Raw genomic sequence first — 15,877 nt, 5'->3', positions numbered from 1 at the left:
TGTTTCAGATCTCAAAAATATTTCCACGTCGATGTAGCGCAGCGCAACGTGACGGTGAAGTCTACGCAAAAAAAATATAAAATATGTAAACGAAAAAGATCTATTTATTAAAGAGGCGAAATGTATTTAAATCTTTGGAGTGATGTTTTTTCTTAATTCGTTTAAAATGAATTATGCTATAAAGTAATTATTGTAGCGCACGTGTAAGTATATGATTATCTTGTATCCTTGTTTAAACTTTGCTTATGAATAAGAATATACCATATCAAGATGAAAAATTAAACATTTCCTTTTCCTTATTTTAATTCCCAAATTATCAAAAATAGAATAGGAAATAGTGATCATACAAAAATCCCTTTCCACAATTTTATTTCCCGTCGAATGCTATAATATTTCACTAATAGTAACGTCCAGTAAATAATATCAATTAAAGTAATAAATTATTAGGAGCAACCAAGCATATATATCACTATTTACATATAAATATTACACATTTCACTAATCTGCGTTCTACTATAAAACGCTATCGACAAAATAGCGTCGAATGCCGATATAAGAAAGACTCGCTTGCATTTCCATACTTTATTTATCTCTCTCTCTCTCTCTCTCTCTCTTTCAAATTTTTGCACTTCCGCTTCTAAACTCGCTCGGGAGACATATTGTCGAGGGAGTAACATTCGCGGTCCCATTATCCGTTTCATTCTTTACCTACAAAACGCTTTTAGTCGTTCTATCACGATTATACAAACGTATGTGCGTTTAACAAGAGACACTTAACTATTAGATTCGATCAAACAACACCGAGGCTCGTATGGAGCTTTCTATTAAAAGATTTCAATCTTAAACGTTCAAAGTAGCAACGAGTATTTACTATTATTCCGGTGCAATTTTAAAACATCTGCGGATCTTCCGATAATCGCTTCGTGTATGGAAGATTTTTTTGGTCATGTTTCTTTTCATTTTCTGTGGAAAACACGAACAGTATTATACCTATAATATATATAGATATAGGAATTAAACGCACTTGAACGTAACACGTTATAGCTGCGCTCTTTACGATCATTTCAAGATCCGTTTGAAGAAAGATCATCTCATGATCGACGCTGTACTACAAAATCTCTGTTCAACACCTTACAAACGATTCTAAATAAATCATCTTACGTACTTAACATTTAATGTATCGTAATGGAGAAAAACATGGTGTGCATGCATATACGTGTATGTCAGTAGAGTATGATACACATTAGATCACTTGGAAAAACTCTTGATTTTCTCTGATTAAGAAGAGAACTACTAGTAATGAAAAAGCGGACAGAACATGGAAGCGATTATGAAAGTACTACTACACATATTTACACGTATTGCAGCGCTTTCTGACTTGACGATAAAAGCGGTTTACCGGTTAATAAACTTATACTTTTACTTTTTTCTTACTTTTTTTTTGTTTTCTTTTGTCGTTTTCGTATAAACAAATCAATAGCACTTTTTTTTTAGGCATTCTTCACATACAGATAACATCCATTCTATATGCACTCGTAAATAAATTTAACAAAGACTGAAGATTAATAGGAGTATTAGGTCGCTGGATCACCACCTGCTTAAATCATGCTACAGTATGTCGTTCACTTCCAACCCAGGATCTGGCTGAGTCATGTTGTTCGCGGTGAAGTCGAACTGTTCTATGTCTTTTATCTCGTCCTCGATTTTCACCGCGTTATTGCTTATATCCTCTGGAACTACCGCGTTGTTGCAAACCTGATTCGCTGTGTTCATCGTATCCTCTGCTTTTATATCCTGTTTCATCATGAACGCTTGCTTCTTCGTTTTCGTCTCTCGTTTCGTATCAGTTCTTTCCCGCTCGTACATGAAGGTCTTCCGTTTCCTTCTCATCGGTTTGCACACCTTTTTGTACAACACGTTCATTTCTTTTATTCTGCTCGTTGGTATCGTCCAGTCCATTTCTTTGGACGTTGTGTCAGAATTACGCGTAGGATCCATTGTACTTTCGTACTCGGGTATCTCTAGTCCTAACTTTTTCATAACGCTGATCATTATTTCGTCAACATTGCCATTGATAATTAAGTCTGCCTTTTTGTCCTAAAATAATATCCTTTGTTTTTTTAATTATGTTAATTTTTTACTCAAACGAGTATACTGACCACAGTATGCTATAGTAATTTACACAAATATATCATTAAATTAGTAACAGGTTAATTATTCAAAGTTTAGAGTAAAGACTTTGTTAGTAGTTTAAAGATAAAAAGTTGTCTTACATGTTTTGTGGATTGTAGATTACATATAACAAGACGACCTCCGTATTTTTTGGTGTACAGAGGTAAATTACCGCTCGGGATAATTTGAAGTGTCGTCCCAAGACATATACTTAAATCCGCGACACTGTAAACGTATATACTTTTATTAAATACATTTTTCCACAATAGCATTATCAAACCAAATAATTGTCGTAAATAATTCTTAACTAAAACCTGAGATATCAATATAGGATTTTTCAGATCAACGAATCGTTTTTACAAATCTTCCTTTTATCTGTTCGCAAAAAATACCAAATTTTTCACATTAAATTATATTACAAAGTACGTTCACTTTATTACAATATTCTTATTGCCTGTTTAAAAACTTTTGCACAGTGCCTCGAGACTTATCTCTGTGATATGACGCAATATAAAAAAAATTAATATCTTTTATTTCATTAGAGGACTTTGCCGATTTACCTAGAGTGTAAGTCAGATAAAGATAGATCACTGTCTGGCAAGTTGTGTTCCCAATCGAGGATGGTGTCATGCATGCGTCCACGGCACGGACGACCACCAATTTGCTCAGATCTACATACAGTGTCCAGGGACTTTTTTCCTACGCTTTTAGTTGCAAAATTCCGAATAAATTGCCTAGATGAACATTAACAAATGAAAGAAATAAAATATAATATTTTGCAAATTTGTAATTGTACAACGTAATTTTTGGGAAAAGAATACCAACCTTCCACATTTATCACATTGTTCGGTAAACATATTTCCATGCAATTCTGCAAGGTACTGTCTCTGTACTCCTGATCGAAGATGCAAGCCATCAATATTTTGACTTATAATAAATTTAACTTTTTCTGGAGGAAAAATAATATTGATCAGAAATTTTCTATGAAATGAAAGTATATAATTGCTCTGTATTATCATAATTGTACTCACTAGCATCTACTAATTTTTTCAATGCCATATGTGTTTTTGTAGGAATTGCTTCGTCAAAAGAAATGTTCATTGTAGGTTTCAAACCTTTCTGCTCTAATGTCCATACTCCGTTTGTACCTCTAAGAAACCATATACATAGTATATGGAAATTATTAGAAATATTCAATATATATATATATATATATGAGTCTCTCAAAAGCCAAACTGATCAACTTTATTTTTTGTCAATTTTTCAATTTCATTATCTAAGTAGATTATTAATCATTTTTCAAAAAGTAGATGACCTATTTTCACAAGTTAATTTATCAGAGAGATAACATGATAATAACAATAAATTCTAAAATATATATTAAAAGATAATGTTGTATCATCATCTCTTCCTACTTTCCAATTTATGGAGTTAATTAGTAGGGCTTGTGTGCGACTCATATATGAAATATAACATAAAAAGAAACAAAACATAATAGATATATAAAAAATAAAAAATATAATTGAACGTTAATTTCAATTAAATTATTATTTATCATAAAATTCATAATTTTTTACTTATGATAGAAAAGATAATGTATTTAAATTATAAAAAATGGCATATGTTTTGTGTGTGTGTGTGTGTGTGTGTGTGTGTGTGTGTGTGTGTGTGTGTGTGTGACATATGTGTATGTGTGTATGTAACATGTTACATATGTGTGTTACATATAACACACACGCGCGCACGCACACACACACACACAACATAAAGTAATATAATTACATTACGTACTATATATAGGATAAAAGAATAATTATTTATTTAAAAAATTAATTCACATAGCTTTTTCGTAAAATAAAAAAAAAGATAATTATTAGAATTATTAGCTATCATTCTATCTCTGCATTTATTTCAGAAAACTTGAGTTAATTCGATGGTTTCTGCTCGATTTCATAAGTTAATCAGCGTTTTGGGATAGATCACGGTGAGGCATTGTCGCATGCAACAATGGTGGACGCGTCGATTCGAAAGGAAATATTTCGGGCTGTTTCTTCGCCGCTTCCGTTATTCCCGCTCGATTAATTTAAAAGAATTGGCCCAGTGGCGCTTTCGAACGCATAAGCAGAGAATCGGAATTACGGGAGAGCCGATCGGGAGCTGCTCGGGGAGAGGGGATGAAAGTAGTTAGAAGTAGGGTGGGGATTCGAGCGAAAAATTACAAATGATAATCACCGAAAATCCGGAATGCCCGCAGCAGTGCTGATGCCGGCGCCGGTGTGAACGACTACGTGCCGTGCCGCCTGTATCCAATCGGCTAGAAGGCCGCACTTCAGTCGCAACGCCTCAACGCTGTCGTATCTCTATAAAAAAAAGGAAGGAAAGAGAAGGAAATAAAAAAAAAGCGATAGTTAAGTTTTCACACATCGGGTGGGCGAACGATTGGAAATCGTCGCGGATGGCCGACTCCCGCCAAACGGGCGATGGTGAATAAACGGTTTTTACCTCTTCCAGGCCCAGCACTCCTTTGTTTTCGTACTGCGAGAGACCGTCCGCGTAGCTGCATGACATTTTTGCTCGCGCGTTATCGCTCAACAAATTATTCGACTTCGAAAACCCTCGACTACGACGCTAACAATGGCTCGATCGTGTTTTTTATTAGACGAAAACTGGCATTTCGTGCACGATATCAACGATTTCCCATGTGTCGGACGACACGTAAACAATTTGTAAGTTAATGACCGCGTGCTGTTATGTTTATACGCTACGAATGACGATAAGTGATAGGAAACTCGAGATCCACCGAGAACGCATTCTGTTTTATAGACTGCACTGCATGCAATGAAATGGCACTTGAACAGAAAGAAGATAATAAACGTGCAACGCATGCGCAGGATGCGCCCCAGGGAGAGGTGGCTATAGCGCTGCAGACGCTTGAGTTTCTCGCGTCCATTCAATTCATGCCGCCGACAATCAGCGCCATCTACAGCCACTCTTTGCGATTAAAATTCGTTCGCGGTAATATTTGAAACAATTAGTTGTTTAGTTGAAGAACTGTAAAGTGCGATATAAAGCGCGCGTTTTCGTTCTTCTTACCGCTTTCCTCTTCCTATCGATTCGCCCTGTAAAGTTTCCAGCGCTACTTTGTATCTGTGCTTTCGCTGACGTTTAAAGCATTTTGACATGAATTTTATAATAAATATTGGTACGATCCCCTATGATTTCACAAATTTTTCTATATAAATAAATTCTTATATTCTACTTAGTCTTAGATATCTTAGTCTTAAATATCGTTGTATAAAGTGAAATAAGTTAATATGTTTAAATAAAATAATAAGAGAAATGCCATTTTGAATATTTAGAAGTTGAACATTGAAAGTCTGGTACTCTTAGTCATTACAATTTGCACAAAATTAATAAGAGGACTTTGATATGTAAAAGTTAAATGAAATATTATATCATAATTCATTCTTTTAACAATACTACTTAAAAAGATTCTAAGTCTAAAACAAATGACACGGTATACTCTTTCATGTTATCCAATTTATTCATAAATCTGTAAAGATACAAAAATAATTGATCGATTAAAAAATTTTATGAAATCTCATGCATTATTTGTATTATTTATCTTAACTAAATACACGTGAAATAATATACGTGTATTTAAATACAACAGGTCACAAAAATATTCGGATACTTACCACAGACAATTTTTATAAATACATTATATGCATTGTACGAAACTTTTTGAAATTTCATTAGCACTATAGTGAGACATAACTATCGTGAATATAATAGTAAAATTTGAAATTCAAAAGTATACATAGAGGCTATAACACATTTACTGCAAGCATGCGTTTAGTAAAACATTAGTCAAACAAAAAATTAGTCGAACATTAGTTAAACAATAATAATCTTAATTATACAATTATGCACGGCTTAGGATAAGGACACATATAATGTACAAGTACACGTGTCTTTTTAATACTATGTAGTCGAATATTGACAGATCAAGTGTATTAATACTAGTTCAAAATCATGATCTCTAATAAAAATTATATCAAAGAAATGAGAGAATCGATAAGGTTTGTCACTTGAATCTCCCGCATTTGACGCGATGCGCAAGGCCGACTGAAGAGGGTGCGCCCAATAGACGGCGCAGAGTCGTAGGGTGGGAACACCGTGTTCACCATCGACTCATGGCTCAAATGGACTTCGCTCTTTGGCCACGGCATCTCACTGTGGGTTTCATATCCTAGCTAATTTTTCTACACATGGTTCGATCTGTCTCGGTCGTATAGAGAGGCATACGATTAAACAAATAAAGAGGAAGGGAAAAATGAAGGGTGTCAGGAAAAAAAGGAACAGAGCTGTTGAACAATCCGAGATATCCACATTCTGTTGACGTTCACGTAGCTTTTCCTTTCGAGAACGCGCGTTTACGTTTTCTTGGCCCAATAGTGATATGCCAGCCGTTAAATACGACGTTGTCGTTAACGTTCATCTAGCATAACCTCAAACTCCCTGTGATTACATTATACTACGCTTCAGCGACGTCGAGGCATTAATGTCAACTGTGCCGAATGTGTAAGACAAGATTTCTAACTGGGCGACAGATGCTGCGAAGTCTTCATTGCTCTTTATCGCACGTAAGTTGTAAGTATAATTTTTCTGCTTTTTTTCCGTTGGGTCGGGTCGGGTTACACATTTGCTATTTTTCGGTACTGTGGCATGATGCTTTTGTTTTCGTTTCTCGATAGAAGCGTTTAGGCGATAGTAGTGTTTGAGGATGATGCGTATGTTGCACGATTAGCAAAAGCTTCTTTTTGTTTCATGTACATTCTTATGAGAAGATGAATTATCACTCTAAAAGAAAACAATATATGTATATTAGAAATTGATTAAATGATATTATAGTAACATAATAAATTATATATTACAGTATATCCTTGTTTTATATATAGGGTGTCCCTATTTTTTCCCGTAAAATGACACCAGCATATTCTAAGAGTAAAAATAAGAGAAAAATGTTATATACACATAGGCTTAAAAATGCTTTCTTAAAAAATTATGACAAAAACAGTTACGGTTTTCATTATCGATACACTATAAGAATAGAAGAATAGATAGATAAGAATAGATGTCATTAAGATGGAACTACATAAATCACCAATTTGTTCATATACTCCATTGAACGAAAACTAGTCTGTTATTTTGAATCTTTGTTATAATTTTTTAATAAAGCATATTTGAATCTATGTTTATATAACATTTTTCTCTTATTTTTAATCGTAGAATATGATACTAGCATTTTGCGAAAAGAGGTAGAAATATCCTGCATATTCTCATGACAAGAAAGTTAGCTTCCTGAAAAAGATAATATATTAAACGATTTACTTAGAAATTTATATTTAGAATATAATGCGTATATTAATATTGTATAAATTTGACAATTATAATAGAAATATTTAATAAATATATCATATATATTATATTAAAAACGATATATATTAAAAAGATATTTGTCTAGAAATAAAAATTTCGAACATTATTATTTATAAAAATATTTCAACTTGCGAAATTGATAAGGGAAATTATGTATGTACATTGTTTCATAAATTATCTATCTAATTGTCGAGGCCCGAGGTGTGTAACAAGTAACAAGTTTCTCTGTGACTTATTAATGAAGCATGTAAAGCAACCAGCTTTGTAATGTTTCCTTTGTTTCGAGGAAACAGAGATGAGGATCTTTAGAAAACAAAACGTGTTTATACTATAATATTATTTTGTAATACAATAAGTTTCAAACGTTTTCGGAATATCAAAAGTGAAGGTTCTGGAATGTTGATTTTTTCACAGCACTTTCTAAACGCTGCGTAATTTAGCACGGTTTACAGTAATATGGTGTTTAAATTTGTTCACAAAAATATTTGTAGTAATTTTTCTTTCAATCTCTACAAGTTACAGATAATTAACAACTTATAAAAAGTTAATCAAAACGTTGGTAATATGAATTTTATTTACTCAACATAAAAATGTTCTGTATTTAAAATAAAAAATTTATGTTAAAATAAAAAATTAAAATAATAAAGTCAATATAATAATTCTCTGCATTTGTTATGATATCATAAGTGCGGAATTATTTATTTTGAAGTTGGTAATCATGTAATGAAAGCTAATCTCGGGTGAAAGGTTATCACCCGTTATAAGTTACCCTTAACAGTAATCATTTGCATTAAAATTCCTCGAAACAATGAAATATGTAGTACATACATCACACGCATACGCGCGCGCGCACACATACAAAGTAATATATACGTGTGTATACATTACTGTGCGTGTGTACATTACTTTAAAAAATAAATAAATATATATATTACTCTTTCACATGCACAAAATTATGTTTTTCACACTTGACTTATTATTATGTGTATTGATCTCGTTAAATACGAACATTAGTAGCCAAAGAATGGAATTTATATGTAACAAGTTTTTTGGTACTTACACGAATATTTATGTATCGATTAAATAAGTCGTGACGCAATTACTATGTTCTTTCCTATGCAGCGGAGTGTCCTATATACTTTCCAAGATCTAGTGATCTAGGATGTCTATGAAGTAACGAAAGGCTACCAGCCTTATTTTTATATTTCCATATAAAAGAGATAAAAAAATTATTTTGAGTCGCACTGAGTGCATCGAAAATACACTGATTTTATATGAAAAAATAATGTAGAACCTGAACAAGATGTTTTAGGCTTTGAGGATCGTTGAACACTGCCACGTCGACCGAATGGCCGATATATCCATGCGATAAGCGCTGTAATTTTTTGATAAATAGCCGGTGTCACCAGCTATTATTCCTACATTACAGAAAACAATTCATTAAAGAACGTTATGTTTAGAAATCGAACGAGAATGTCGACAGAAGAGTTTTGAAAATTTTGAACTGGAAAAAATGGCTTCCGAAGGGAAGAATACTTTTTATCTATAAGAAAAATATCGTTATTATCTTTTCATCAAATTTTATATAGTTCAATGATTAAATAATATGTAATAATCTTTGCATTACATATTACTTTGAAGTAATTATTGAATGATAAAGGGATATAAATAAACCAAATGGGAACGTTACTGGGTTGAAGTTCCGAAAGGCCCCGGTAACCTATCGACTCGAAATTTGATGGCGGTGATGGACCCCAAATATAAAATATTAAACATTTTTTAGACATTTAGAAATGTATACATTGAATTCTGTCTATACAGACGATATTAATACAGCCGTCGTTGCTGTAGTAGTCATCGCCGTGAACTCTTAAGTAGGCGATGATACAGCAGCAATATCCGCCTCAGTATCTATAGGGTGTTTCAAGTAAAATAGATCATTGTAACTTCAGCCGCACAAAGGATGTTTTATATTTTATTTAATTATTCCTTAAAGTGTTTAAGCTATCAAATGCTGGATTAACATTAGTATTAGGTTAAGTAAAAAGTTCTGAGCGTTTTTCGCTAGATGTCTTTAGTGAGCCATATCTCACGATGTGCACATCGCATCGAGTCATAGTATACACCGATTTCAAGGTGATATTACGCATCAAAAAGGTTCTTTGTCAGTTTTGTGTTCGGTGAAGCCAGTTGTGTGTTACAGCGTTCGAAAATGGAGATAAAAAAAGAGAAAATTCGATACATTCTTCAGTACCACTACGACCAAGGTGAAAAGGCGGAGCAGGCGGCCAAAAAAATTTGTGCTGTTTATGGACCCAGTACAGTATCGAATGCAACAGCAAAGCGGTGGTTCCAACGATTCCGTTCTGGTAATATGGACGTCGAAGATGAGGCACGCTCTGGTAGGCCAATCGTCGAAAATGTGGATAAAATCATGGAAATCGTCGAGTCGGACCGGCATGTGAGCACTTATTCCATTGCCCAGGAACTGAAGATTAGCCAGAAAACCGTTTGGAACCATTTGCATAAGGCTGGTCTCAAGAAGAAGCTCGACGTATGGGTGCCACATGAATTGACGCAAAAGAACCTTTTGGACCGAATTGATGCCTGCGATTCTTTGTTGAGACGTAACGAAATCGACCCATTTTTGAAGCGGATGGTGACTGGCGATGAAAAATGGGTCACATACGAGAACAACAGCCGAAAAAGATCGTGGTCCAATCGCGGTGGGCCGGCCCAAACGATCGCCAAGCGTGGATTAACGGCCAAGAAGGTTTTATTGTGTGTTTGGTGGGATTGGAAGGGAATCATCCATTATGAGCTGCTCCCATCGGGGCAAACACTTAATTCGGACCTCTATTGTCAACAACTGACCAGACTGAAGCAGGCGATCGACCAGAAGCGGCCAGAATTGGCCAATAGGAAAGGTGTTGTGTTCCATCAAGACAACGCCAGGCCGCACACATCTTTAACGACGCGTCAGAAGCTCCGAGAGCTTGGCTGGGAGGTTCTATCGCATCCGCCGTACAGTCCAGACCTGGCACCAAGCGATTATCACCTTTTTAAGTTTTTGCAAAATTTTCTTGATGGTACAAAACTGGCCTCAAGAGAGGCTTGTGAAAATGAGCTGGTCAAGTTTTTTACCAATAGGGACGAGGACTTCTTCAACCGCGGAATTATGAAATTGCCTTCAAAATGGACAAAAGTAATCGAACAAAACGGCGCATATTTAATCTAAATCGAATAATCTTGACTATGTTAATTTCATCGTCGAAATAAAGCGAAAAAGCGCTCAGAACTTTTTACTTCACCTAATATTAACCTAAGCCAGCTTGAAAACTAAAGCGGAATGGCGAAATATTTTGCGTATAACTCGAAAACTAAGGCCAACCATTGGTTACCTGTATAGGAAAAAGTTGTTCAAAATATAAAATTTCTCAACATATTTTGAGATCACCGAAATTGGCAAAGTAGCCTTTCGACAAGAAAAATATATAGCTTAGTTCTAACCGATATTACTCGTACTTTTCTATCTCCATCCGGACAGTATCCGGTACGGTATCCAAAATTACACTAAGTACAGTGTAACCCAATATTTTTTGGCCAGCGAAATTAAGATGTAAATATAACGTAGCTTAAAAAGAAATGGCCGGGTTGTAAGTGGAACACCCCATAGATACCAAAGCCGATATCGCTATTGCATCATTGGCTGCTCGACAGTCGACGGCGATGGTGACGTTATTTCAGTAATGACGCTTGCATTAGTAACATCAGTATAGACAGGATTTAATGTACAGTACTGCAAGTTCTGTATCAATATCTTGGAAATATATCAATAAATAAATACCAGAAACTAAAATTTTATATTTGCGGCTCACACTCTCCTGCTCCCCTTTCATCAAGCCCCCTCAAGTTTCATGTCTATCGGCCACCAGGGCCTTTCGAAACTGAAATTAATCTATACGTTTTTAAACAAATGCTATAACCTCGGAGAAGCTATATTTGAAACATAGACTTTTAAACTGTTCACGGTCATGGGAGGATGGAAATTATTCAAAGGGATAATACCTAACTCGCCTATACCTTCCTGTGCATTATTAACAGAACAAATACAAGATGTGCCAAAAGTTTTTAAATGAAATTATAGTTATATAATCACGTATGAGATATCTCTGTCCTTAAACTGTATAAAAATTAAATTGTCTACAGATACAACGAGCAAAACATAACACGTTACACAAGTTACACATATCAAATAATTGTCACATTTTTATCTATATTAATCTCAAGTATCAGTTATCACTGATATGGTATCATACAGAATCACCAACTTATGTACAAAAATATACAAACTATATTTTATATATAGTTAGTTATAACATTTCCTGTGAAAAATCCTGTGAAAAATCAAAGATAATTTATCGACGTGAGCACCGTGTCAGTCGTCCGTAGGAGATTGTAGAATATACACGTACATTTAAATCGTTCACTTATAATTCATCTGGTATGCACTTTCATTTAGTTTTATTATAATTTCGCCTCCTTCAAATGTTCAACTGGCCGCAAGCGCTTTTGCCATTTATCAGTGAATGTTATTAGCGATCTAAGTTCGACGTTAGTTCAAGGTACACCTAAAATATCGATAATTGGCTGTCTTTCATCCAGCTGGAAGCATACCAACTCAAAAGTCTACGCGTTTCAACGTTGATTCTTGTTGAATTGATATTTAGGTATTGATCTTTAATTTGTCAACCTCTGGAAAATTAAACAATCTTATTATTTTGTATTATCGCTACTTGTATTGTAATATTCAAGAAATGATCGACTATTAAAAGTATATGAAGAAGGTGAGATACAATATTGAAGATTATAGCAGTGAGTTGTGACGCACATGTTCTTCACAAACGAAATCACTGTTGTATATACTCCTCAACTTATATATCTACAGCTTGAACCGTCCACTTCAGGAGTTCACGAACTTTCCCGTTATTATCTATGAAAGAAATATTATAGAGCATATAATCATATTTATATATAATATAAAACTATATGTAACAACTAATATTATGTACAAGATGTTTCGGAAATATATAGTTAGTGTTCATAATTCTACACGTGGCAACTACAGCGGCTTCGAGAAGTACTTACATTTACTATAACATTCACATATCGATTGATTAATTCTATGTATGATTAGAAAAATGTTGTACTATGAAAATAAAATGTATAGAACCTGATAAAAAAACGCTTCATTGAAAATTTCCAGAACAAGTGCTCACATCTTGAGAAGCAAGAGTTCCCTGACCTTTATAGACTTTTCTTTCATTTTCTTGAAATGCGTAGAAAATACGATACCAAAGTTTGTTCACCTATTTACGAAACACTCTTATCAAAATGACGAATAAAATCTAACGCAAGTGTTTATCTTCTTCAGCCGGACTTAGACGTGTATGATGTAAGGGACTCGTTAGTATGCTGGATAAGCGGCGACTCCATGCCTCCGGTACGTCGCCTTACACTCTGATTTTCGTGGTCGCCTTGGCACTGACTGGATGCTTCTCCTTCTGGCTTCGCATCGACAGCTCCGGTTCACCGACGCCGTACAGCAGCGGCGCGTCGGCACCGGGATATCTGCTAATCCTTCCCGGAAACGTGACGCTCTCCCCGCAGCCGTATTTACTGCACGAACTTTCGTTCGGTGACAAATCCACCTTGATCGACATAAAGGACTTCCGGTTCACGATCAACAATGACCCGTGCAACCGGACGCACCCGTTGCTGCTGATGCTGGTTCATTCGGCTCCCGAAAACTTTGTTAAGAGAAACGTGGTCAGGGAGACATGGGGCCAGCAATCTCCGGAGGTGGCGCTCCTCTTCTTCGTCGGCTCGTCTGATGAATATCAGACGATGCTGGAAGAGGAGAATAGAAAATTCAAAGATTTGATACAAGGCAACTTTCTCGATGCCTACAGAAACATGACTTACAAGCATGTGATGGCATTGAAGTGGGCTACGTATCATTGTCCAAGTAAGTTTTTGTGTGATATTTTGAATAATTCTTTAATCCATTAAATATAGCGGAATTCTTTTCTTTTATTGCCAGATGATATTTCGTTAATTCTTTCATAGCCGATGATAAACGTATGTTTATTATCAGGTATTCTTAAGAAAGATTTCTTAATATTATCAAATATGATGGAACAATGGGCAAATCTATAATTGTAAATTTCTGTGATAAATATGAATTTATTACGGAAATATATTCTTTATAAATGTGAATTTTCTGAAAGATGTTCCTTTTCTTTACCGTTTCAGGTGCCAAATATATATTAAAATTAGACGATGATGTTTTTGTTCATATACCTGCCATGCTGGATTTCTTGACGCGTGATTTATCGCCATGGGGAGCCAGACGATTGATCCTGTGCGATCTTCTACCGACGGGTACCGTGAAGAGATCCTGGCGTTCCAAATGGAGAGTCTCCCCTCGAGAATATCCTGGCAGACACTATCCTGCGTATTGTGCCGGATGGGCTATACTCTACTCTCCCGATAGCGTATTTCTTTTGTATCGTGAGGCACAGAAAGAGCCATATTTCTGGATCGACGATGTTCATATTACCGGGACGTTAGCTAGGAAAGTAAATTTAACACAAACCTCTCTGCATTACTTGGTGCTAACTAACGAGAATATGCAGGACCTTCTATCAAATCCAAATTCTCGTAGGGAGTTTCTGTTCGGACCTCCAAACCTTACTGAAAACGAGATAAGAGCCTTACAGAGCTTGGTCACTAAACCACGGCCTAGCAGCGAAAGCCTAGCGAACTGAAACATTTCGAATGAGCGAAAGACATTTATGCATCTGTGATCATTTTTATCCTCAAGATAATTTTTCAGATGAAAAAGCGTCGTCGCGATTTAAAATTCTTTCATTTGCCTATCCCCAGTAACCTTTAGATATAAACAAGGGTTAAAAATTAATTCTCAAACGAAACATTTCGATTATTAAATTTTATTAACAATAAGGCAGATGCATAAATCTTTTTCTTATTTAATACGACAAAAAATTTCTCTGGTACTTGATATTTTGCACACTTTTCCTGCATTTCAATTCTCTACGGATATAATTCTCTTCGTGAGTGTTCAATTTTTTGCACAGTATTTTTACAGTATTATACTTCGTTGCAAGGGAAATTTTTTCTAAATATCGAATCATATATTTCGGAATAATATAATATTTTTTTATTGTGGTTGGCTTTTCCATAATGATACTATAAAAGTAATATTATAATTTTTTTCGTAATTTTATATCTGTGTGACGGCTATCTTACGGCTATATTACGTAATCAACGTTTCAATAAAATTCTTAAAAGCGTGTCTGATTTGATGAAGCGCATCACAATCAACGCACAATGATTTGTATGTTCCTTGTTTGGTGTTGTATATCCGACTAATTTAATTAAAACTATCTGACTAATTAATTAAAAATGATCAAGCGATGCATATCATATTAACATCGCATAATGAAATTTTCCTTTTTGTGAATCAACTGATGCAAAAACAAATGTATTATAATCCCAAGATTATAGGGCCAGAAAGCGATCGAGGAATACAAACAAATTTATAGATATTCAATTCAAAATTTAAGATATCAAATTGTTATATAAAATCTGATTATATGAAATGAGATTATTAGGTACCAATAAGTATAACCCCAAATCAAGGGTCCATTCGCGAGTTAGGAGGGCTTAAAAACTGGAAATTCTTGTTCTTGTAACGCGAATCGTTTATCTGACGATTCGAATGAAATTCTAATTTTCAGCTCCTTGAATGATTAGCGAAAACATGGATCTTGAACCTACACGCACCTTTCTTTCTATCAATTTTCATATTTATCGATGATGCAATATACCTCAGTATACGTATGTACACACACACACACACACACATATGTTATAATTATATTCAGTTGGTTTGCTAGGAGAGTAATACAATTGAAAATATTATATTTTTCAAGCAATATGTTTTATATAAAAAGTTTCCCATTAAAAATTGCAATTGACAATAATATATTTTTCAGGAAATCTATTTAATATAGGTTTCAAATTGGAAATTATTAATTACTTAACTATTTAACAATGAAATCGTTTTATAATTAACGGCAGTGTTTGGATTCTTGTTCATTTATTAGCTTAATCTCCAAATCTGTAGTTTTGGTATTTCCTAAATTCAATTTTGGGCTAACTTCGACTAATTGATTAT

General features: G+C 34.6%; 2 protein-coding genes and 2 long non-coding RNA genes across 7 annotated transcripts; 1 reads left to right on the top strand and 3 right to left on the bottom strand.

The window, feature by feature from the left end:
- Positions 1-352: 352 nt before the first annotated feature.
- Positions 353-5,313, bottom strand: LOC117206923 (NAD-dependent protein deacetylase Sirt6). The gene is made up of 7 exons (XM_033446626.1): positions 4,675-5,313; positions 4,405-4,532; positions 3,204-3,322; positions 2,998-3,121; positions 2,733-2,906; positions 2,274-2,397; positions 353-2,097 (listed from the first exon to the last, which is right to left on the bottom strand). Exons 1-7 carry the CDS (start codon positions 4,738-4,740, stop codon positions 1,609-1,611), a joined length of 1,224 nt encoding a protein of 407 aa, XP_033302517.1. The 5' UTR covers positions 4,741-5,313; the 3' UTR covers positions 353-1,608.
- LOC117206924 (beta-1,3-galactosyltransferase 5) lies at positions 4,529-14,493 on the top strand. Of its 3 annotated transcripts, none has more exons than XM_033446630.1 (3): positions 4,529-4,655; positions 13,049-13,642; positions 13,930-14,493. In XM_033446630.1, the coding sequence occupies exons 2-3, from the start codon at positions 13,087-13,089 to the stop codon at positions 14,442-14,444; spliced, it is 1,071 nt and encodes a 356-aa protein (XP_033302521.1). In that variant the 5' UTR covers positions 4,529-4,655; positions 13,049-13,086; the 3' UTR covers positions 14,445-14,493. The 3 variants fall into 3 exon arrangements, with proteins under 3 accessions (XP_033302521.1, XP_033302520.1, XP_033302518.1); XM_033446629.1 differs by lacking the exon at positions 4,529-4,655 and adding an exon at positions 6,362-6,818; XM_033446627.1 differs by lacking the exon at positions 4,529-4,655 and adding an exon at positions 6,363-6,825.
- Positions 6,444-9,105, bottom strand: LOC117206925. The gene is made up of 2 exons (XR_004487450.1): positions 8,675-9,105; positions 6,444-7,536 (listed from the first exon to the last, which is right to left on the bottom strand). It is a non-coding gene; the product is annotated as an uncharacterized LOC117206925 (long non-coding RNA).
- On the bottom strand, positions 11,688-13,140 carry LOC117206926. Of its 2 annotated transcripts, XR_004487452.1 has the most exons (3): positions 13,028-13,140; positions 12,506-12,607; positions 11,688-12,369 (listed from the first exon to the last, which is right to left on the bottom strand). It is a non-coding gene; the product is annotated as an uncharacterized LOC117206926 (long non-coding RNA). The 2 variants fall into 2 exon arrangements; XR_004487451.1 differs by having other exon boundaries at positions 12,506-13,054.
- Positions 14,494-15,877: the final 1,384 nt, after the last annotated feature.

This window comes from Bombus bifarius, unplaced genomic scaffold, assembly GCF_011952205.1.
Source record: "Bombus bifarius isolate JDL3187 unplaced genomic scaffold, Bbif_JDL3187 scf7180000008014, whole genome shotgun sequence".
NCBI lineage: Eukaryota > Metazoa > Arthropoda > Insecta > Hymenoptera > Apidae > Bombus > Bombus bifarius.
The sequence above is the reverse complement of the archived record's forward strand: the minus strand, read 5'-3'. Positions and strand labels throughout refer to the sequence as shown.

What these genes read in the sequence shown, in the direction of transcription:
- LOC117206923 (XM_033446626.1), bottom strand. Translation starts at nt 4,740, where the DNA reads ATGTCATGCAGCTACGCGGACGGTCTCTCGCAGTACGAAAACAAAGGA. An exon ending in GAAAAAATTAGTAGATGCTA is followed by an intron (nt 3,122 to 3,203) that starts GTGAGTACAATT and finishes TTTTTCCTCCAG; the next exon opens with AAAAAGTTAAATTTATTATA. An exon ending in ATCTACAATCCACAAAACAT is followed by an intron (nt 2,098 to 2,273) that starts GTAAGACAACTT and finishes ATATTATTTTAG; the next exon opens with GACAAAAAGGCAGACTTAAT.
- LOC117206924 (XM_033446630.1), top strand. Translation starts at nt 13,087, where the DNA reads ATGCTGGATAAGCGGCGACTCCATGCCTCCGGTACGTCGCCTTACACT. An exon ending in GGCTACGTATCATTGTCCAA is followed by an intron (nt 13,643 to 13,929) that starts GTAAGTTTTTGT and finishes TTACCGTTTCAG; the next exon opens with GTGCCAAATATATATTAAAA.